Genomic DNA, 24,065 nt, shown 5'->3' with positions numbered 1-24,065 from the left:
TCGGCAAGCTGTTTCCTATCCCTTCCCCCCCTTTTTTTTCTGTTTTACATTTTACCCGAGGCCTTGTGGTGAGCGTGCCTCTTCTCACTTCTCCGGTCTGTCGGTTTGTTGCCCCTTCTCCAGTTCCTTGCCGTTGACGCTGAGCCTAACGGCCTTCCTGAAGTCCTCTTAATACTTCCGGTTGACTGCGTGTCTAACGGCCGTCCTGAAGTCCTACTGGTACTTCCGGTTGACTGTGTCTGAAGTCCTAGTGGTTAGTGATTTCCACAGTTCACACCCACTAGAGCCAAAACCCTTCGAAATGTTGTCCCAAAAGAGTAACTCACACGTGGTGGGAAAGTCTGCGAATAAAAGCCTGCTCCGCTGCTTGGGTGAGACTGCTGGTGCCTTAGCGGACACAGAGACAGTTTCTGATACCAAAACCAATGGCCCAGAAATGAGTCCGACACCAAGCAGCAATGTTGCTGGCGCTGGAGATCGCAGTGTTTCCAGCCCTCAAGATACTGACTTCGAAGATTCTGGAAACGGTAACCAGGGTTACGATGGTGACAAAGAGGATGACGAGCACGGTGATGACTATGACCCCAGCTGTCCAGGCATGGAGGACTCAGACAGTTCTACCAGCAGTGGGGAAAGCTCCTCCAGCCAGCAGGAGTTGGAGGAAGGTGAGGTTCTGGGATGCCTATTTTACCCCCATGAGCTAGAGCCAGGTGAGGTTGTGTATGAGGAGAGAATGCAAAGCCATTTCTCTCACCTCCACTATGAGTTGGAGCCTGGCGAGGTTTTGAATGAGGAGGGAGTAAGAAGGCAGTTCTCTCACCGCCACTGTGAGTTGGAGCCTGGTGAGGTTTTGGATGAGGGGGGAGTGCGAAGCCAGTTTTGTCACCTCCGCTATGAGATGGAGCCTGGTGAGGTTTTGCATGAAATGGCAGTACAAAGCCAGTTCCACCATCACCACCGTGAGTTGGAGCCTGGTGAAGTTGTGAATGAGGAGAATGAAGGGTCTGAAATGCGTGGACAGTCCAGTGAGTCCAGTGAGTCCAGTGAGGACAGCAGTGAGCAATATGATATTGAAGAAGACAGTTCAATAGATGCTTGGATGGCTTTAGAGACCTCTCCTCTTCCGAGACCTCGATGGAAAGTCCTTAATGCCCTTCGTGATAGGCAGCTGGGTTCAAGTGCCCGCTTTGTGTATGAGGCCTGTGGGGCAAGATTATTTGTGCAGCGTTTCTTGCAACAATATATTCTTGAAGGCCATGCTGGTTGTGTGAACACTGTGCATTTTAACCAACAAGGCACCCTGCTGGCTAGTGGCAGCAATGACCTAAAAGTGATCCTGTGGGACTGGCTTCATCAGCGACAAGTACTGAACTTTCATAGTGGCCTCAAAAATAATGTCTTACAGGTTGCATTTCTTCCTAATTGTAGCGATGCCATCTTGGCCATGTGTGGCCGTGATGGACAGGTACGCATTGCACACCTCGCTGCTATGCCAGGCACCCGAATGACTAAGCGATTGGTGAAGCATGGTGGAGCATCTCATAGTTTGGCTTTAGAGCCAGACTCCCCTTTTAGTTTCTTAACAACAGGTGAAGATGCAGTTGTTTTCAGTATTGACCTCAGACAAGTACACCCAGCTTGGAAGATGGTGGTAACCAAAGAAGATGGTAAGAAAGTGGGACTATATACAATCTTTGTGAATCCTTCCAACTCCTACCAGTTTGCTGTAGGTGGGCAAGATCAGTTTGTGAGAATTTATGACCAGAGGAAAATTCATGAGAATGTGAACAATGGAGTTCTCAAAAAATTTTGTCCTCATCACCTCATAAACACTTACCCAGCATACATCACCTCTCTAAAGTATAGTTATGATGGCTCAGAGGTCCTGACTAGCTACATTGATGAAGATATTTACATTTTCAACTCTTCTGATAGTGACAGAGCTGAGTATGTTAAGAGATATAAAGGACACAGAAATAATGCCACAGTGAAAGGTGTAAATTTCTATGGCCCCAGAAGTGAATTTGTAATGAGTGGTAGCGACTGTGGGCACATCTTCATCTGGGAAAAGTCATCCTGCCAGATTGTTCAGTTCTTGGAGGCAGATGAAGGAGGAATAATAAACTCTATTGATCCCCATCCTTACCTACCTATGCTGGCATCCAGTGGCCTAGACCACAAGGTCAAGATCTGGGCGCCCATAGCTGGATCTTCCAAAAATCTTACTGGGTTAAAGAAAGTGGTTAAAAATAATAAGCAGAAACAAGATAATTTTAGCTTGCACCACACTTCCCTGTTTGACCACCACATGCTTTGGTTCCACACGAGTCAACCGACACAGACAAATTACCAGCACAATCGGAGAGATATTAGAATTGAATATGGAGAAGCAGATTTCAGTGACTCTTCCAGTACGTCTGAGGAGGAAGAAAACCAAAACCAACATGATCCACAGTATCAGAGATCCTAATTGACATCCAGAGGCACCGCCTGAAGCAGGATACCACTTCAATACATGTGACTGAAAAATCAGCTTGAGAAGTATGTTTTTGTTTGCCTTCTGATTGCAGTGTTTTAGAATAAAAGTATTTCTATTTCCTCTCCACCTTTACCTTTATTTCTATTACCTTTTTACTACATCTTGATACCCTTATAACATTACATGATTATTGAAGTATAACCAGCTTCCTTTGTTCTCTCACAGTTAACTAAGGACTTGCCTGAATTGGGTGAAAAATTATTGGTTTTGTAAGATCTTATTTCTGTTCCAAACACTGTTAGAATTTTAAAATTTTTTCATCAATTTAATTCTGAATATTAAAAATTTTGTTTAAAAATTTTAAGAGATGTGTGTGCTCTAAGATAAAGTAAAATAAAAGAAACCATGGTTTCTTTCTTTTTTTTTTTATGAGCCCTTGGTCATGCACATACCACATGCTTCTTTGGCCTTTTTCCACTAAAAAGTAAAGAAGAATTATATAACTGGCTTATTCACATTTCTTGAACCTGAATTAATAATATGAAATTATTTTTTTCCTTTTTTTAAATTTATTTTTCCATTCAAAAAATTTACACTTCCTCCCCTCCTTCCATTCCCCTCCTGCTTCCCCACTCACCCTCCTCCCTCCCACTCCCTCCTTTAGGCACATTAAAGCTAGAGAGAAATTAAATTTAATCATTAAGTTTTTAATTGGTCATTTCAATGTTTTTGAAATGTCATGTTTGAAAAATACTACCTACCAAAAAGTCCTCCTGGGTTAATTCTTTAAGTTTCTCACCAAATTTTAACAATTCCTTTATGTTGAACCTATAACAACTTCAATAGCAGATGAATTGTGCTTTTATAAACGAATTTGATCTGAAAATAATAGGAGAATGCTGTCAGTAGCTGGGGATGCGTATGGGTCAATGGGCTAAGAGGCATTGGTTGCTTTTCCAAAAACTCAGGTTCAAGTGAGTCCCATCACCAACATGGTTGTTCACAGCTGGCTGTAAATCCATTTCCAGAGGATACATCACCCTCTTCTGCCCTCCAATGCTTTTAGGCATACAGATAATACACAGACACACATGCAGACAAAAATAAAAATAAAAATTTTTAAAGAAATGAAGATGCATGTAGGCATCTATGCAGTGTTTAAAACTGAAGTATAGTTTAGAAAGGTTAAACTGCTTTTAAATTATTTTCAGTTTTTTAATGTAAATTTGGGATTGTGAGTGACAAAATTCTATTTAATATTCCTTTTCCATTTTGAATATGTTATTAGGAAAAGGGAATGCAGAAAATCAACTTCCTGTAGATTTCAACTAGTCAAAACAGGTCCCTCTTTGCAGATAGTTGTTTAAAAGAAGGATGACACTGAACATCCTGACAATGTCTAGCCTCTATAATACTTCCTGAAATGGATATTATATCTTCTCCAATGGGAACAATGTAGAAACCTTCATAATAAGAACGACTTTGGGATACAAGTTTGTCTTGAACAAATTTCACTGTACACTGAGATTCAGAGTTAGGGATAAGTGCTTGAGGACCTAGAAGCCTAAAGAGGACCCTAATATTGGTTGTCAAGAAAGGGTTAACAAATATCACAGAAAAAAAAACTTGCCTGTAGAAAACAGTGAGTCTGAACTTCGCACTGTGGCTATAAATATGTCATAGGGTCTGAGTAAAGCTTGAAGTTAACATACCTAGAAACTATATAAAGCTTGATGGACATGAGAGGTTACCTCTGTATTCCCAAGTAAGAGAGGCAGAGACAAAATCTTAGGAGCAAGCTAGCTAGCCAGGACTAGTGCAAATACTAATTCCTGGGTTTAACAAGAGAACCTGTGTCACCATATAAAGTGGAGCTCTGTTGAAATTGCCTGATAGCAACTTTGGTCTTACACATGTAAGTGCCTGCAGGTATACTCCCAAACATATACACATACGTCACATATATATTTAAAAGTAAATGACAGGGCATAGAGATGGTGTGGGAGGTACTTCTGTCTATGCACTGCTTTTATTGGTTAATGAATAAAGTAACTGGCCTGGTCTATAGCATGGGAAAAGGAAGTTGGAGTAAGAAAGGAGCCATGGAGCTGCAACCAGAGACAGATGCTAGAAACTTTACCCAGTAAGCCACAGCCATGTGGCGATATACAGATTAATAGAAATGGATTAAATTAATATGTAAGACTTAGTCAATAAGAAGCTAGAACTAATGAGTCAAGCAGAGATTAACTATTTATGGTTTCTGTGTTGTTATTTTGGGGCTAAACTAGTCCGGTGGCTGGGAAGAACAAGAGTCTCTCTCCTCCCTATAAATTGGTGTGCCAACATGGTGGACTAAATCCATGTAAAACCTGAGAGGGCTTGGAAAGGAACTCTAGACACACAAATAAACAAAGTTTAGCAGCATTTTTTTTCAGCTGGCAACTTGCCACAGCTCTTTTAAGAAAGGTTTTTCTGATTCAGCAGTAGCAGGAAAAAAGTTGCACCATTTTGAAATGCCAGCTTTCTTGACTATGCTGCCAGTGTGACCTCTGGCTCTTTCAGGTAACTGAACATTGTGAGCAACATGCTATTGCTTGCTTGGTGGCAACATGGACCGGCTGTGTGCCTAGAGATGAGGCACTGTGTTTGTCTTTTGGAGGCAGTAAGGAGCTCTGCCATGCTGGACAGAGCATAGCAAGCAGGCAGTTCACATTTCCACTAGCAATTGCACAGCTTCAGTTTTTAAGAAGCACTTAGCATTTTAAGATGCACTGTTACACAGTAAAGAATTACAGATACACAATAGGATAGAGTCAGACATAAAAGACCTCTAAATAAGACACAGTGTCTTTTTAAATGTATGTAGGCTTGGGACAGAGAAGAAAAAGAGTATAGTTATAAAAGGAAGTAAATGGTTTATTAAAAAAACAAAGTCGTTAATGAGACAAAGTGCAGAGATAAAAGAAATAAAGAAAAATAAGCCAGGGAAAGAGGGATGGGGGAGCGGGAGGGAAATGGGAGGAGGGGAGGAGGTGGAAATTTTTAATTAAATAATAAAAAAAATAAGCCATGTAAAGATGAAATATATAGAGAGAGTCTGGATTATATATACTATTGTGATTTCTTTAAATTTTCTCACTGTGAAGAAGCTAAGTACAGAGAAACATTTCATTGTAAAGGCTGCTGAGTTAAACCAATGCAAAGGTATCTTGACTTTAAAAATTGAGTCTAGGGGCTGGAGAGATGGCTCAGAGGGTAAGAGCACTGGCTGCTCTTCCAGAGGTCCTGAGTTCAATTCCCAGCAACCAAATGGTGGCTCACAACCATCTGTAATGAGACCTAGTTCCTTCCATGCCAGCAGTATATTGTATGCTTAATAAAATAATTAAATCTTAAAATAAATAAATAAATAAATAAATAAATAAATAAATAAAAAGTTGAGTCTAAGGATATGTTGCTTTGGAAAAGAGGTTCTTCTTTTGTTTCCACAGAAGATGAGAACCTGTGGAATCCTTGAAGACTAATGTGATTTGATGGAACAAGACCCCCTGAAAGGTCACCTTGAACACCCCTCAAAAATTACTTCATCCAATAAACATCAGGAAACAGTTTGGAGAAAAAAATATGCTCATATTCCCAAGTATTATTTATAAATGTTTGTTTAAATTTAAAGAGGGATATGATATAGAGATTTTCATTTGTATGGATCCTGATTTATTGATACAAATTTAAGGTCAATTTTGTTATATGTATATTTCTGCTCTTGATTAAGATGTTGGGTTTGTGCGGTTCATTTAAAAATGTAAAAGATAGTCATCCATAATAGTCAAGATTGTAGTCATGTTAGTTAGATTTTCTAGATATATGGAGATATATTTCAGTTAGGTAGGTATTCTTCAAATCTTTCAGCCCTTTAGAATATGGTCTTTAAAGTATTTTAATAACTTAAGACTTTTCATGGCAATGAGACACATCTGCTGCTGGCAGCACCAGCTACTTCAAGAGGAAGATGGGCAATGAAGAGGCTCCTTATGGAGTTTGCTAGTCATTTGGGCAAGAAACTGCTCTTGCCTGGACTGCTTAACTGGAAATAGAGGACTCACAGAGAAGTGACTGCTGAACTTGCCTAAAGGTGAGATGGTCCTTCAGGGTTCCTGTTTCATAAAAGTCTGCTAGACATTCTGCAGGACACAGAAGAAAGTGACTGACAAACTGCCAATATAGGTGGAACTATCTTTGAAATTTCTTGCTTCATGGAAAAGTCTGCTGGATATTTTGGGCCTGTAGGCTGAAGATGGTACAGAAGAACTTTGAATGGTTGTCCAGGCAGCAAGATGTCACTGTCAATTCTAGAGTTTTGGAAGTAGTTTACAGTGTACTTTCTGTTTACTTAGGTAATATTACATACTTCTGGAGTCTTTGATGGAGTTGAAGAATAGATAGGAAGTAGATATAAATATTGTAACTATAATTCTTGCCTGATAACTGTTTTGTTATATGTAATTTTACTATATTAAAGTCTTCCTTTTTGTTTAAACGGAAAAGGGGAAATGGTGTGGGAGGTGCTTCTGTGCTGCTTTTATTGGTTAATGAATAAAGAAACTGGTTTGACCTATAGCATGGGAGAAGGATGGCAGATTCAGACAGAAACCATGGAGCCACCAATGGAGACAAATACTGGGAACATTTCCTGGTAAGCCACAGCCACATGGAGATATATGAATTAATAGAAATGGGTTAAATTAATATTTAAGAGTTAGCCAATAAGAATTAAGAGCTAGTGGGCCAAGTGGCGATTTAAATAATATGGTTTCTGTGTGATTATTCCGTGTCTAAGCTAACCAGGTGGCCGGGAAGAACAAGAGCCTCTCTCCTCCCAACAAAGAGAGAGAGTTATTAAATAAGACCCAGTTTAGAGCATCCCTTAAAAATGAATAGTGTGTATGCTAGCAATATTACAATTTCTGTTGACTGTTAAAATGATAAAAACAAGATTAATTCTTCCTTTTTTCTTGCTGTTTGCAGCAATGTCTCTCTCTAGAGAAATTTAACTCTGTTAAGTTCTTTCAGGTTTCCCTGAATTGATCTACAATTATTTTGTCATGATAGGTATTTGACAGAATAATTTAAAAGATAAAGTAGTAACTTAAAAAGTATATTTTCAGAAAGTAAGGGCAGACATGCCAGGCAGTCTAGTTTGCGCTTCATGTACATTGTTTCTCATATGTGAACTTACTTCTGTTTGTGTTGGGTATTATTTCAGTCCACAATGCCCTAGATCCTTTGCATATTTCATTTTATATACTTCAGCTTTATTAAAAAAAAAGTGCCTTCTGCTGGGTACTTAGACCATCCCATATTGATCTAGGTTCGTGGAGGCAATGTTCCAGATAATCCTCTTGGATCCTCAATTTTATTTGCTACCCAAATTTCACATCCATCGCTTCTTACATAATGTTTTTCTGATTTCAGTTTCTAATATATAAAGCAAGAGCAAAACAAAGCAAGAATGTATTAAGACTTCTTAGCCAGGGCCTGGAGAGATGGCTCAGAACTTTGGAGCCCTTATTGCTCTTGCTGAAGGTCTGGTATCAATTTCCAGCAGTACATGGTGGCTCACAACCATAAATAACCACAGTTCCGGGGAATCTGATGTTCTGTGGGCATATACTTATACGTGGTACACATATATCACATATATACAGGTAGGTAACATTAATACAAATAAAATGAAATAATTGAAAATATTTTGTGCTTAACCAGCTCCTACAACTAAGTAAGGTTTAAACACAATTGTAATTACCTTGCTGAACATGTCTCACCCACAATGTTTCTGTTAATCTGTTTATCTGATTGTATCTGAGATGTGCAACCTCCCCTTTCCTACAAACTTCTGGGATAAGTTCCTAAGTTAATGGTATTTGAATATTTGCCATTTTGTGGCATTAATTAGCTATAAAAGCAGAAGTTTAAATATATATAGTGTGTGTTAGGTGGATAGAAAGAGATATAATATATAATATTCAAATCTATTTCTTATCCTTAGAGGAAAAGTAATAGTTAAACTGAGAAAATACATGGCACAACCCTGTTACACACTCCTTCATGTGTCAAAGTGGGAGAATACTAATTTCTGTGCGTTTTAGTATGGACTACATACTGCAGTTAAGGAAAAGGTGAGTGTATACCAAGACTCTGGTACAAACAGAAAAAAATGTACAGTTAAGATTATATAGATTAAAAGCGGGCTAGGGGGCAGTAAGAACACTGGAATTTGCAAGCATTAAAATTCAGGTGTAGATGCATATGCTTTTAATCCCAGTGTTTGGGAGGCCGAGTTTGGCAAATCTCTGTAAGTTCAAGACCAGCCTGGTCTACAGAAGGAATTCTAGGGCAGCCAGAGCTACACAGAGAAATGCTGTCCTGAAAACAAATCAGTATTCAAACTTTTAGTGCCTATCTGTGCAGAAGTGGACTCAACTTTGAAAAGTAGATTCCCTGGAGACTATTAGCCAGCTGCAGCAAGTTTCAAGTTCAATGACAGAGACTATATCAAGGGAATGAAGTGGAGAGTAATAGAGGATTATATCTGGTTTCCTCTGACCTCCATGTATGCTTATATGTATAAACCACACAAAAAAACTAAATAATAAATTATTTTGTTTTCACATTAATAATAAATTATTTTAAAATTGTAAAGATAGAACAGTAGTTACTATAAGTCTTACAAGATTTTTATTTTTGCACATTTTTATTCTTTTAATGTATAGAAAGGATATATGAACTAGAGTTAGGTCTTCTGTGAGACAGTGGGGAAAATTACTTCAATCTGATAAGCAAATGAAAATCCAGTCCACTGCTATCATAATTTTACTACATTATTTTGATTATAATTTAAAATATCTACAGTACAGATATTTGGAGGTTTTCATAACTTTTATGCAATTCTATAATGATATCCAAATTATGTAAAAATTTATTTGCATAAAGCTGTAACAAATGCCAAACTATACTTTTTAAAAAGACATCTGCAGGTAACATTTTCTCAAATGTACAGGTGTAGGAAAGACTAGATTTTGAAAGAACAATGTATAGGCCAAAAATATTTGCACAGTTCTGCTAGTCCAACAATAACAACATTGCTAATTCCATCATACTATGAGCCAAAAGCACAACGCAGAGAAATCATAGACCTGTGTTCACATCCTAACAAATACTCTATCTGCTATAATTTCAAAAGTAAATGAGAGTAATTCAGTTTTTATTTCCTGATAGGCCATTTAGTAAATATGAATATATATTTCCTCGATCATTAACATTTAAAACTGGACAAAGCAAATTCTAGTGAAAGACCTTATGGCAATAGGAATTATACCCATTTGATCTCTTTCTTCTAGGAATTCATGCACATACATATACCCATGCAAACATATACACTAAAACTTAGCAAACTAGTATCCTTAATTAAGAGAATTATAAATATGTTTTTAGGAAGACAGAGAAATCTAATAGCATCAGCTTTCAAAGTCAGAATTAAAGAATTTTGTGAGGATCAACATATATATGTTAAATTTCAAAAATAAAACTATATAGATATTTGAATTTTATATTTAACCATAAAAACATGAGAATTGAGAACCTGTGATTCCAGAATTTTCTTCATATGATTTTCCATTAATTATATCCCCTATTGCTGGAAAAATGATTACTTTTCAGCTTCTTGGATTATTTATATTATTTTTTGCTTTTTCTTGAACTCCATATACATGGAACATTGTAGTGTGTCTTGTGTTTTCCTTAAACTTTATAACTGTTAGACAGACATTATAAAGGCCAACTTTAGGTAAATTTAAAATGAAATTTCTTATTACCTTTTCCAATTTAATTTTATGTACTTGCAAGAGTTAATACCAAATCATGGCATTATCCTGCATGAGGAAATTTGCTGAGGAATATATATTGTTTTTGGCAAAAATTCATTGTAAAACAGAAACTTCTACAGACATTCAATCTCAATAAAGCAATGTCCTACAGCCATTCAATCCCAATAAAACAGACAGAGGCTTATATTAATTATAAACTGGTTAGCCTTTTAGCTCAGACTTATTATTGACTATCTCTTACAACTTAAATTAACCCATAATTTTTATCTATGTTTAGCCACGTGGCTTCAAACTTTTAGTGCCTATCTGTGCAGAAGTGGACTCAACTGCGAAAAGTAGATTCCCTGGAAACTGTTATCCAGCTGCAGCAAGTTTCAAGTTCAATGACAGAGACTGTATCAAGGGAATGAAGTGGAGAGTAATAGAGGATTATATCTAGTTTCCTTTTCTTAGTGCAACATTTTCATCCTTGCTTCCTCTGTGTCTGGGTGACTACTGCAAACTGAGCCTTTCTTCTTTCCAGAATTCTCCTACTCTTGTCTTCCAGCTTATACTTCTTGCCTGCCTACAGGCCAATCAGCATTTTATTAAACCAATACAAGTGACAAATCTTTACAGGGTACAAGAGCATTATCTCACATCACTTCCTCTCCTTTTCTTTTCAAAACAAGAACTCTGAATCGAATCTCCTTTGTTTAGCATTTTTTTCTGACCATTATCAGTAACAACTTGTAACCAACCATGTAAACAAAAACAAATATCCATAATCCATTTTTTGGGGTTAATGTGGGTGTAGTTTTCTAGGCTACTTCCTGCTGATTGTGGAAGATGATAATCTTATGGAGACCCAAAGAAAATTTAGGATCACGATCAAGTGATGACTGATGTATTTTGTGAGTCCGGATCATCTCAGCCAGCAGTCTTGATGCTGGTCTAGATGTAGAACTCAAAGGAAACTGCAACAGATGTTCTCTGAAACATTAGATCATCTGGGCCATCTGCTCCTATGGGAGATTTTTGAATGGGTCTTCCTCAATCAAACCTAATTTTTCTTAAGTCAGAATGAATATTCTGCCTCTCTTTTCCTGTGAAAAAAAGCAAAACCTCTTTCCAAAGTAGCATATCTTTTATCTTAAATTTGAAGTCAAGACATTTTAAACATATATATTTTGGATTAATCTGCCAATATTTGTAATCAAATTTCTTTTAGTAGCTGTTGCTCCTTTCTCAGTAGTCCAATAATTCAAATACAACACAATAACATGTGGTATCCAGATTCTCTGTATATTTTCCATCTTTCCATGACATTAATATTTTTACTCTATTTCTTTTCTTTTTCTTTTTAATTTTTTGGTTTTTTTTGAGACAGGGTTGCTCTTTGTATCTTTGGCTGTACTGGAGCTCACTCTGTAGACATACAGAGATCTGTCTGACTCTGCATCCCAAATGAAGGGATTAAAGGCATGTGCCACCACACTCAACTACTCTCTTTCCATTTTTTAAGAATATCTCTATCCTTTTTCTTTTCTCTCCCAAGCCTACATATATTTTTAAACACACTGTAAACTGTTTATACATGGGCTGCGTGGGTTTTGCTGATAATGCTGAGTCAGAATGTCTCTCTTAACAGAGCCACACCTCTTCTTGTCTTTATCAAACAAAGTCTACCAGAAAAAAATAGTTACCAATAAGCTGCACTTGACTCTGTTCTTATCTGTCTAGAATCCTTTTTATAAAGCTTTCTCAGGCTTTATGTGGAAATTCTTGTCAAACATTTTGCACCAATAGTAAACAGAAGTTTCTCTTTTACCTGGTCCTGAAGCTATTCAGTCCCAACAAAACACACAGAGGATTATATTATTTATAAACTGATTGTCCTATTAGCTCAGGCTTATCACTAATTAGCTCTTACAACTTAAATTAATCCATAATTTTTATCTATGTTTAACCACGTGGCTTGGTACCTTTTCTCAGTGCAGCATTATCACCTTGCTTTTTCTGTGTCTGGGTGGTGACTGCAGACTAAGCTTTTCCTCTTCCCAGAATTCTTCAAGTCTGGTCTTCCAGCCTATACTTCCTGCCTGGCTACTGGCCAATCAGCATTTTAGTAAACCATTGCAAGTGCCAAATCATTATAGGGTACAAGAGCATTATTCCACATTTTCAAATAAATATGTAAAATCAAATTACGTAAGCCAGGCATGTTGGGTAGAATATCAATCCCAGCATTTGGGAAGTAGAGACAAGAGGTATCATGAGTTCAAGGCTAGATTTGGCTATGTGGTGGATTTGAATGAAAAATATTCCCCATAGGATTGAGCATTTGAACACTTGGTGCTCAGTTGGTGGTGCTGTTTGGAGAGCTATAGAAGGGTGCAGTGTTGGTGGAAGTGAATCACTGGGGGTGGGCTTAAAAATTAATGTCTTTACCCTACCGCCAATTGCTCTCCTTGATTGTGCTTTTGTTTGGAGTTGTGATCCTCCACTTCCTGTTCTGCTATATGTTACCACGACTTTCTCTCACTTATGGACACTCCCTTTGAAGCTGTAAGCCAGGTGACTTTTTCCTTTTGTAAGATGCGTTTGTCCTGCTTTATCACAGCAACAGAAAAGTAAATAATACAGCTACATAATGAGTATGACTGAAGTCTACGCTATAAGAAACACTGAAGATTAAAAAAAGGATAGCAAGATGCCTCAGTGGATAAAAAATACTGCTTGTCCTGGTTACATAAGCTCAATCCCAGAAACTAACATACAGGAGGAAGGAGAAAACAGACTCCTCAAATTTGTCTTCCGACCTCAACTCATATACTGTGACAAACCGCACATTGCAACATACACAATAATAAATAAAAAATTCAAAAACTGATGGAATGTTCTTAATGTTACATTTGATGCATGTATGTTCTATGTCTTATATTTTTTTTATAATTTAACATGTAGTAAGTAGAATAATGCTTACATCTGGTAATATATTTGTGTTCTCACGTTAATCATTTCTTTGTGATGAAAATATTCATATTTGGTTAACGAGCGGTGTTCAGAAACTGTTAGATGAAATTCTATAATTATCTAGTAAGGCCATTTGATATAGGCTATAATTAACCTTTGTTTCTGCTTTATAAATCTTATGTTATGATTCAAACCCATTCAGCAGACTGAGATAATGTATCTTCTTTGTGCATACAGGTGCTCAAGAATCTCTGTCCACAAACAAGTTAGATGAAAGAATCTGTAAGGATATGCCAAATATTAGGCCTCACCAGTTCCATACCCAGTAGGATATAGTCATGGGCCTAGTTTTCTAGGGTCCACATGTCACTCTGTGGTCCAGTGTTAGGATATTATTAATTTGGGCAGAACCTTGTCCACCTAAGCTGATAGTAAGCTAGGTTAAACTATAACCTCACTGTAACAGACACCATCACAATCTTTGGGATGTACCAAGGCTTATCTAGTTCTGTAATACAGTCCTAAACCCCAACCCCACTAACTGAAATATAGATGTCTGTGTGGTGTTAGAACATTTCTAAATTCCCTTTTGTTGCAGAAATTAGATCTTTGAGAAAGAAAACACTACTCTGAGAGGTGGAAGACTGAATTATTAGTCTGGCATGTGCAGGTGAGCTTTTGATATAACAGCCTGGACCCCTTTTTTGGTTCCTTACAACATTTATGGGATGGTGAGCATAGTTTTAACCTTTTCTGTTATTTGTGGATTCGAATTTAAGGTTATGTAACAAAAGACCAGAAGTACAAATTCTTCTATAGTAGGCATGTTTACAGAAATGGAGCTGATAATGTTAGAACAATAATTTGCAAGTGTTTGTTTCTCAAGAAAAGAGTTTTTAGCTGATTCAAGAGATAAGCAGGATTACAGAAGCAGAACATAGCTATATTTGTTTTAGCTGCAAAAGCATTAAAATATTAATTACTTTGTATCCTCTTTATCATAGATACAACCCTAAATATAGTTACTATGATACTCAAATCTTGGGTACTTGGACACCAAGTCTTACCTGATTCTCACACACATACCACCAATATGGACTCTGGAGTAAGTCAGGTATACCTCAGGCTCTCTCCAAGTCTAGAACTAATGTGGATGAAGCTCATATCTGTCTCACCAGTGCACAGGTCACAGGCTTGTGCCACAGTAAACTGTCTTACCTAGTACGTTTCTTGTGGATCAGACCATGGTATCAGCTTCACAGTAAACATCATGGAACTGTTCCCAGCATTGGAGCTCCCCATGAGAAGCCTGAAATATGTTGCAAGCCTCAAGCTAGGACTGAATTTTTTCTTCATTCCTCAGGGCTTCTCTCTTAAACCAGGGCTGCTTAGAACTATGGAAGAAGGGAGATGGGGAGCTCTGTCCATCTTGTCTTTAACTATTCTTTTAATTTTGTTGTACTAAAAAGGGTCACCATATTCTCTCCTCCAATTTCCTTAGCTCTTATTAAGGTATTTGATAGTGTGAATTGGTGTTTTACTTATTGTATCTGTGGGTAATGATTTATGGAGGAACTTAATCACTAATATGTTGCATACCCTCTTAATGGAAATGCTGCTGATCTTTAACTGTTGAAGTAAAAGGAATTCTTTCATTATTTTGATACAAGTGTGCCTTATCTATCAAATAGATGCATGCACACACACATACACATGTGTGTGTGTGTTCATTTTTTTCAGAGTATTAGACATTTATTTTATTGCTAGAGATTATTGAATTACTGGTTTTCAGTTGGTTCCTTTACTTTCACTTCAATTTCTACAATGCTATAAGTAATTGATATAGAGGGTTTTTTTATTCTTAAAGAAATTTGTTATTTATGTGTTCTTTACCAAATTGTTTCAGTTGTACTCTGTAACATGTTCATATGTTTGCGGTCAAACTTACTTCTCCTCTTTGTTTTCTTTCTTTTGTTTGTTTGGTTTTTGTTTCTGTTTTCTTGATACAGAGTATCACTATGTAGTCCTATCTGTCATGAAACTTTCCATAAATACCAGACTTCCAGGAATTCACAGAGATATTCCTGTTTCTGTCTCCCAAGCACTAAGATTAAAGCTTTGCACCACTATATCTAATCTCATTGTTTTCTAAACAGTATATTGTATCATTTATAATTTTCTCACTAAAATTAAAATGATTTGAAATACTTATTTTACTATAATGATTAAAAACAATCCACATTCATGCTGAAATATCTAAATCATGGAAAATAATAAAAAGTGAAAAGGAAAATTAAGTTCAGGATTGATATTTGGTTGTTGGAGTGCTGACAAATATGAACTATTTTACAATAAATATCTAGGTATGCAAGAAATCACATATATGTTTCTCTCTCAAGCTAAAAAATACAAATCCATTATCTGTGACTGTATAAATAACACATTAACACACAACTTTTTGGATTAAAATAGCAGTTTAATATGTGTTTTAGCTTACTGTGGGTCAGGAATTTATACAACATAATTCTGTCTACAATTCATAATAGCTATTAAAATATTTGTTTTTCTTTGAGTGCTTTATTGATGTTTCATAATTTATCTTTATTTCATATCTTGATTATTTCCTCTTCCCTCCCATTCTACCTTCTAGTCCTTCCTGGATCATCCTCAACACATCTCCCTCCCAACTTCAGGCAACTCTATGTCAAATTATTAAAATAACAGTAAGTCCAGTTAGTGCTGCTCATATTCAAGGGGGTGTGAGATCATCTAATGGGGGATGGGCAAGCTAACCGTGGTCACTCTCTGCTGAAAATGTGACTTTCACTTCCCCAGCAGCCATCAACTGTCTATAGTTCACAGCTTCCAATGGGGTTTTTGGAGTTTTTCACATTCATGCTGGAAATTTTAAATGCTTTTATTTAAGCAAGCTCTTGGGTAAATTCTGTAAGTTCATATTTCTGAGTTTCTTTTTATTTATATTTTTGAGAAGGGCCTTTCTATATAGTCCAGGCCAGTATTAGAACTTGCTATGTAAATCAGACTGATCTTTCACTCACAGAATTCCATCTACCTCTGCCTAGAAGGTGTCACAATTCTTTGCTAAGGATTTATTGTTTTCATAGTTTTAATTATGTGTGTGTATCTGTGAGGGGATATGTGCATGAGTGCAGGTTACAGAGGAGGTCAATAAGTTTCAGATGCCTCTGGAACCAGAGTAACAGGCAGTTGTGAGATATTGGACCTAATAATGTGTGTGTATCTATGTGAAAATATGTGCACCTGTGTGCAACTTCCAGGGGAGGCCAATAAGTGTCAGATCCCTCTGGAATTGGAGTTACAGGTGGTTGTGAGCTATTGGAAATGAGTACTGGAAACGAAACTTCAGTCCTCTGTAGGGGCCTACTCCTACAAAGTCAGTTAGGGTTCCTGGATTTGGGATCCTAGAGGCTAAAGAAAAGTCAGGATAGAATCTGGAGGTCTGTCTGGTCATGCCGAAGCAGCCAAACAGCCCAGAGTTTATTTCAAAACTTGTTTATACACAAAAGCAGAACAAAGCGCAGCACAATCAGTTAGTATCTAACCACAAGACCATTCCTGTCCTTGAGTGAGCAGCCTCCTCTCCAACGCGTGCTTGCTGCTCAGACGCAGCCTTACTTTCTATCTTGATGTTCCCGAGGTTTGTCATCAGCAGTATACTTTCTGCTAGATAGAGTATTCTTTTCTCATGGGCTAACTCTGAAGTCTCTCACAGCCCCCAATGTTATAGGAAAAAGCAGAGCAGGCAAGCTTGAACTCAAATGACTTCTTTTTTTTTTTGGATATTTATTTTTTTTTATTGAAAATTTCCACCTCCTCCCCTCCTCCCACTTCCCTCCCTCCCCCACTTTCCATCCCCTCCCTCTCCAGTCCAAGGAGCAGTCAGGGTTCCCTACCCTATGGGAAGTCCAAGGTCCTCCCCGCTCCCCCCAGATCCAGGAAGGTGAGCATCCAAACAGACTAGGTTCCCACAAAGCCCGTCCATGCAATAGAATCAAAACCCAGTGCCATTGCCCTTGGCTTCTCAGTCAGCCTCCACCATCAGCCACATTCAGAGAGTCCGGTTTGATCACCTGCTCCATCAATTCCAGTCCAACTGGCTTGGTGATCTCCCCTTAGATCAGTCCCACCATCTCAGTGGGTGGACACATCCCTAATGGTCCTGACTTCCTTGCTCATGTTCTCCCTCCTTCTGCCCCTCATTTGGACCTTGGGAGCTTAGTCCAGTGCTCCAGTGTTGGTCTATGTCTCTATCTCCATCTATCGCCAGATGAAGGTTCTATGGTGATATGCAAGATATTCATCAGTGTGGCTATAGGATAAGGCCAGTTCAGGCACCCTCTCCTCTGCTGCCCAAGGAAGAAACTGGGGACATCTCCTTGGACACCTGGGAACACCTCCAGAGTCAAGTCTCTTGCCAAACCTAAAATGGCTCCCTTAATTAAGATATCTACTTCCCTGCTCTCACATCCACCCCTCCTCCATCCCAACCATCCCATTCCCTCTAGTACTACCCATCCTCCCCTTTTCCCGTCTCTCTCCCCATCCCCAGTCCCATGCTTCCAACCCCTGTCCGGCAATCTTGTCCACTTCCAATATCCAGAAGGATAACTATATGTTTTTCTGTGGGTTCACCTTCTTATTTAGCTTCTCTAGGATCATGAATTATAGGCTCAATGTTCATCATTTTTGGCTAGGATTCAATTATGAGTGAGTATATACCATATTTATCTTTTGGGGTCTGGGTTACCTCACTCAGGATAATGTTTTCTATTTCCATCCATTTGCATGCAAAATTCAAGATGTCATTGTTTTTTACCACTGAGTAGAACTCTAAAGTGTATATGTACCACACCTTCTTTATCCATTCTTCTATTGATGGGCACCTAGGTTGTTCCCAGGTTCTGGCTATTACAAACAGTGCTGCTATGAACATAGTTGAACAAATGCTTTTGTAGTATGATTGGGCTTCTCTTGGGTATATTCCCAAGAGTGGAATTGCTGGGTCCCAAGGTAGGTTGACTCCCAGTTTCCTGAGAAAGGGCCACACTGATTTCCAAAGTGGTTGCACACGTTTCCCACCAACAATGGATGAGTGTTCCCCTTTCTCCACATCCTCTCCAGCATAGGCTATCATTGGTGTTTTTGGTTTTAGCTATTCTGACAGGTGTAAGATGGTACCTCAGAGTTGTTTTGATTTGCATTTCCCTGATCGCTAAGGAGGTTGAGCATGACCTTAAGTGTCTTTTGGCCATCAAATGACTTCTTTAAGTCAGAAATGCCTCCAGATGGAAACTGAGTCACATGTGGGTTCCTGCAGTCCTCTATATATTATATAAGCATTGAGCCTTTTCTCCAAATCCAGTTAGAATGCCTTATGGGACAGAAATCAAGTGTCAGCTGGAGATTCAGCTCATGGTTCAAGTGGGAAACTGGCAGCTTCTAGGATTACTTGTGCTTTATTGTCAGACTTGAAATTCTTACTAGCTGTTAGTTACAAAGTTCCCCTTCAAGTTGTCCACTCAATAGTGCAGCTCACAATATAGGACCTGAACTCCCTCAGAGTAAGCAAATTAATTAAAGGCAAAAATAGATGCCCAGTATTTTGTAAATGTGTTTCTAAGGCCATGTTTTATGCACTACAAATGAGTCAGTAAACTTAACAGTTTCAAAGGTATAAATCCAAAAGAAGGGCCTCATTGAAGTCTGTATTAGAGGCTTCCTACTACAGAAGAACATGTTTTGATCCACTTCAAAAATATTTTGAAGTGCTAATCAGATAGGTATGGGTACAAGAGCCTACCACCAAGCCTGACTATCTAAGTTCTATTCCTGGAACTTATGTGGTGGATGGAGAGAACTCACTCCCATAAGTAACTCATTGCACTTCACACATGCACAGAAGTATGTGCTTGTTAGATTCCTGAGGCAGTGTAAAGAGATGGACGGCAGAATGTCTGACCTCAGCAGAAGGGACTGTGCTTAATAGTGCATACAGGGAAGGCCAGCCTCTTGATGTAAAGGGATTATATGTAGGACTTGAGAATGAGGAACTTGTTGTAGCCACAGCCCATGTTTTTCTCCCCACTAAAGTTGTTTGCCCAAGGGGAGACAGACTATTTCTATAGGCATTTCTTTCTGTGCTGACTAATAAACCTGACCATAGTTGTCTGTACTATCATAGGATTCATGTGTTAACACCAAGACACTCCAATCCTAAAAGGCATAGAAAGAGGTGGGTTGTGTAAAAAAAATGGAGGATGTGGGTGTTAAAATGGGGAAAAAAGGGTCATTGATTTTTTCTTAAACATGTCAAGCTGAGGAGAGTTATTTTAGGAGAGGTTAGTTATAAGTCCTTTGAAGAGAGGGTTCTCAAGTTACATACTAGGAGAAGAGTTTTAACTTGATTGACTGCAATGAATCATGCAATTGTCATCTTGCATTTCAGGAAAAACTTTTGAATGATAATGGTTAGAGGCTGGTAACATGATTTCATTACAAAATAAAACAGATTTTCTAAGAAGGTGGAGGGAGGCAGAAGGGCAGGAGTGGGAGAGACAGAGTGAGCCAGTGAGAGGAAGTACCTATAGAGTTGATTCAGGTTGACAGTGACTAATTCCACTGCTAGGAATATTGCTCCATAGTGAACTAGCAGAAGCAACACAAAGATACCGAGCATTAAGGAAACAGGAGAAAATCAGGACTAATTTAAAGAAATACATCTGGCCTGGGGTAAAAAGATGAGAGTCCATTGTAGCCAGAGGTTTTCTACAGCATAAATAAACATCTTTTTGAAGATGTGTCAAAAATGAAGTTAGATGTTGTGGGGAGAGAGCCATTGGGAGAACTTACATGTAACATTTTGTTTGAGCATAGGGGAAAGTTCATTAAGTAAAACATTAAAAAGACAGAGTGAAAACCTAAGGACAGGAATAACAAGGAGGAGAGGAGTGATCGAGGCATATCCATAATGTGTAAGAACTAAAAGCCTATACATGTCTGGTTCCTGTGTCTTTGGGCCTCATCTCAAACGAGTTAGGATTTTCTGGTGTGTAAGCATCATTGTTTGAGCAGGAGTGCTAAAATCTCATCTTTAAGCAGTATTCAGGTCTAGCAGTTTTAAATTTTGGAGTATCACAGTAACAAAATAATTGAATTCATCCTGAAGGATTGTAATCTGATCTGAAATTCTCTAAGGGTTTTTTTTGAGAGATGGTGAGACAGAGAGGTTAATTGGTACAAGGAATGCTTCAGTCTAGCTGTTTCAGTTCTGAGTCCTGAAAGCAATACCTAGAGTGGCAGAAAGAGAAATGTGTTGGAAGGCCCATGGCCTATTAGCTCTCTTTCAAAGGTCATGTGAACTGTTTTCAAGGGTTTGAGTAAACGATCTCTCATCAACTGCTTCACACTGACAAAACGTGTGATGCAGGATGGGCAGCAATCAGAATTCCTCAGGTGAGGGTCCATTCAAGGCGCCACAATAGAGTATAGCAGATGACCAAGATCCAGAACATACATCAGGAGGTAATAACTGTCCAATTTAGTGGGGAATATTAAAAGACCAAGTTAAGCTGGGTGGTGGTGGCACACGCCTTCAATCCCAGCACTCAGGAGGCAGAGGCAGGCAGATCTCTGTGATTTTGAGGCCAACCTGGTCTACAAGAGCTAGTTCCAGGACAGGCTCCAAAGCTATAGAGAAACCCTGTCTCGAAAAAAGAAGTAAATAAAAGAAACAAAATTAATGTAAGTTTTGTTTAGTAAGGTTGAAGGCAATTGTACCACTGACTGGACCATGTACCAGAGTTCTGTAAAAGGATATGGTTACTATAATTAGCTGCTCTAGACATCAGATTCCTGCATAAGGAACAAGCACGTGGAAGCTTTGTAAAATTAGTCAGCTAAAGTCAGTACCCAACTAGCAGTTTAAAAGAGAAATACTATTCTAGTTAGTGTTTTTAAAATAAGATTATCTAGCAAAGTTTCCAAAGCCAGTGCTTGGAAATTCTGAATAATTACACTGAACAGTGAGTTTTATGACATAGTATTTGACACTCACCTTAATCTGAGAACACGGATGGTTAGGGTCCAGACCCTGGAATTAGCTTTGATTAAAGAGATAAAATTGAAAGCCATGGGGAAAAAACAAGATGGCCAATTGAAAGGCATGCAGGTCCCATACCAGTTGGTACAAGGTTCCTCTATTCACAGCATTTTCATAGACCAGTGTAGGATATATGAGGGAAGAGTAATGTTTACATTCTTTCTGTTGTTTGAGACACTTAAGATGTGGGTACAGAGTCCAAGGTCCACCCATGGGAAAGAGAATCTATCCCCTTGTCAGGAGAGACATAAGAAGTGACTCACTTTCCCTATAGACTAACATGAGGTTTCTCTGGTTTGCCTATATAGCCAGAGCTGGTCATACCTATACAGCCAGAGAGAGCAGAATTCTAGAAGGCCTTATTTCTCTATGCATTCTTATTCTGTAATGAGACTAGTGTGCAATTTCCTCTGGGGGAATGGGTACTATCTGAGGCCTAAGGACATCCTGCCATGCAAGTTTATTATAATTTAACCCATTTTATTTAAACATTCAATTTTACAACCAGTTTTTATAAGACAACTATACCTGATTTTAAATATTATTTTATATTAAACAAACTTTTAGTTTACTTTAAACTTATTTTGAGTTTCTTGCTTTAGTTTCATCACTGCTATAACATATACAGAAGACTATGTAATGGGAGGAATAAACTGGTCTTTCCTTCCAAGCCCATCTCTGTAAATGAATTACATTTGTACTTAGCATAGTTAAAAATAAAGTTCTGAGCATATTAAAAATTTGATGACTTCTAAGGTGACTAAGCATTAACTTTTATGTCTAATTATCTTAATCCATTTTAATAAAACACTAACTTTTTTAAAATCAAGATTTAATGTTTTTATTCCTGTTGTGTTTGAGCCTTAAAAATACAATTTTAGGTTTGAATATCTGCTAGTTTCAAAAGAAATTATAAGCTATAGATACAGTTCATAAAGAGACTGTGAACTTTATTTTCCCAATCCCTTTATAGTGTACTTTTGCAAAATATTGCCAATTTTAATATGGCTCAGTTTCTTCAAATATATAAATCTTAGCAAATTTAGCAAAGACATAATTTGTTTGACATACCATTTGACATTCCCCTTAATCTGAGAACATGGATGTTAAATATGCATCTTTAAGTTTTTGTTAGCATAAATAGATCATTGTAACTAGGAATTTATAAATCTCAATGATCAAACATCTGTTATTCCTAAATCCAATCCTCTGTAGCCTCTTTTATTCAAAAACTTAATTACTTTTTATTCATTTACAGTTTTTCAAAAGTACTTACTCTTTTCTAGTTTTCAAAACAAGAGTTGAATCCAAGTTATATACATGACACACTCTACCAAATTAAGTTTACTTGGACATAGAAGTTTCGTTATTAGTTCTTTTTGTTACAAGTTTTAAGCTAACTTTTTCTCTGCTTTGAATTTCACAGCTATTTTAACCAGGCTCCAAATAGTGCTACTGTTCCTGAAATAAAGAAAGTTTACATTTCAGAAAGTGCTTGAAAGATATCCATAACCTGGAATGAAGACCGTATTTTTTTTTTGTAAACAAGAATCTAGAAGTAGGGGAGTATTCAGTAAGCTTGATATCTATAACTATATTTAGTCATTTCAAATTAAAGACTCATATGGTCAGAAAAAGAGAGATATACATTATAGACTCAGATGAAGAAAACCTCTAAATGGTTTACAGTATGTTTAAAAATATATGTAGGCTTGGGAGAAAAAATAAAAAAAGGATAAAGTCCTTAAAATAAAGGGAGTAGTTCGATGTGGTAGCACACACCTTTAATCACAACACTTGGGAGGCAGAGGCAGACAGACTTCTGTGAGTTCAAAGTGTGGTGTCACACACCTTTAATCTTAGCACTTGGGAAGCAGCAGCAGAAAGATCTCTGAGTTCAGGGGGAGCTTGGTCTACAGAGGGAGTTCCAGGACAGCCAAAGATAAACAGAGAAACCCTGTCTCAAAAAGCCAAAAATTAAAACAAAAATAAAAGAAATAGAATTTAAAGTAAAGCCATGTAAAGTCTGGATATGGTATATTATGTTCTCTTTAAATTGGTTGGCAACCGAGGAAAGAGCAAAAGCTGAAAAAAGCATTTAAATATAAAGGATGCTGGATTAATAAAACCTAAATATTTTGTAAATGCCTTGACTTCAAAATGGAAGTCAAAAGATATGTTACTTTGGAGAAGAGGTTTTGCTTTTGTTTCCACAGAAAACGAGAGGCTATAAGTTTATTCTGGGCTAAGAAAAATAGATTTGATCAAGAAAAACCCCTGAGATGGAAGCAGATGGTCCAGATGTCTGAGTTCTGCATCTAGAACAGCCTCACGACTGCTGGCTGATATGAAAAAGCCTCACAGGATACTCTAGTCACAACTCTAAATTTTCTTTAGGTCCCCAAAAGATTATCAGCACCCAATTTAGCAGGAAGTAGCTTGAAAAACTATGACCACATTACAAAGTAAAATGGACTATGGATAATTTTTTTGTTTAGAATGTTGGTTACAAGTTCTTATGGATAATGGTCAGGATAAAAGCTAAACAAAGGATATTAGATTCAGATTTCTTGTTTAAAAAACATGGGTGGGGGAGTGCTGTGCA

At 37.7% G+C, this 24,065-nt stretch overlaps 1 protein-coding gene across 1 annotated transcript; it reads left to right on the top strand.

The window, feature by feature from the left end:
* Positions 1-301: 301 nt before the first annotated feature.
* Positions 302-2,470, top strand: LOC121438982 (DDB1- and CUL4-associated factor 8-like). Its single transcript, XM_041639481.1, has one exon. The coding sequence runs from the start codon at positions 302-304 to the stop codon at positions 2,468-2,470; it is 2,169 nt and encodes a 722-aa protein (XP_041495415.1).
* The last annotated feature ends 21,595 nt before the right edge of the window (positions 2,471-24,065 follow it).

The sequence above is a fragment of the Microtus oregoni genome, unplaced genomic scaffold, assembly GCF_018167655.1.
Source record: "Microtus oregoni isolate MIOR12 unplaced genomic scaffold, Mior012 000059F_ref0000304, whole genome shotgun sequence".
NCBI lineage: Eukaryota > Metazoa > Chordata > Mammalia > Rodentia > Cricetidae > Microtus > Microtus oregoni.
The sequence above is the reverse complement of the archived record's forward strand: the minus strand, read 5'-3'. Positions and strand labels throughout refer to the sequence as shown.

Coding starts and splice junctions, on each gene's coding strand:
- LOC121438982 (XM_041639481.1), top strand. CDS start 302: ATGTTGTCCCAAAAGAGTAACTCACACGTGGTGGGAAAGTCTGCGAAT.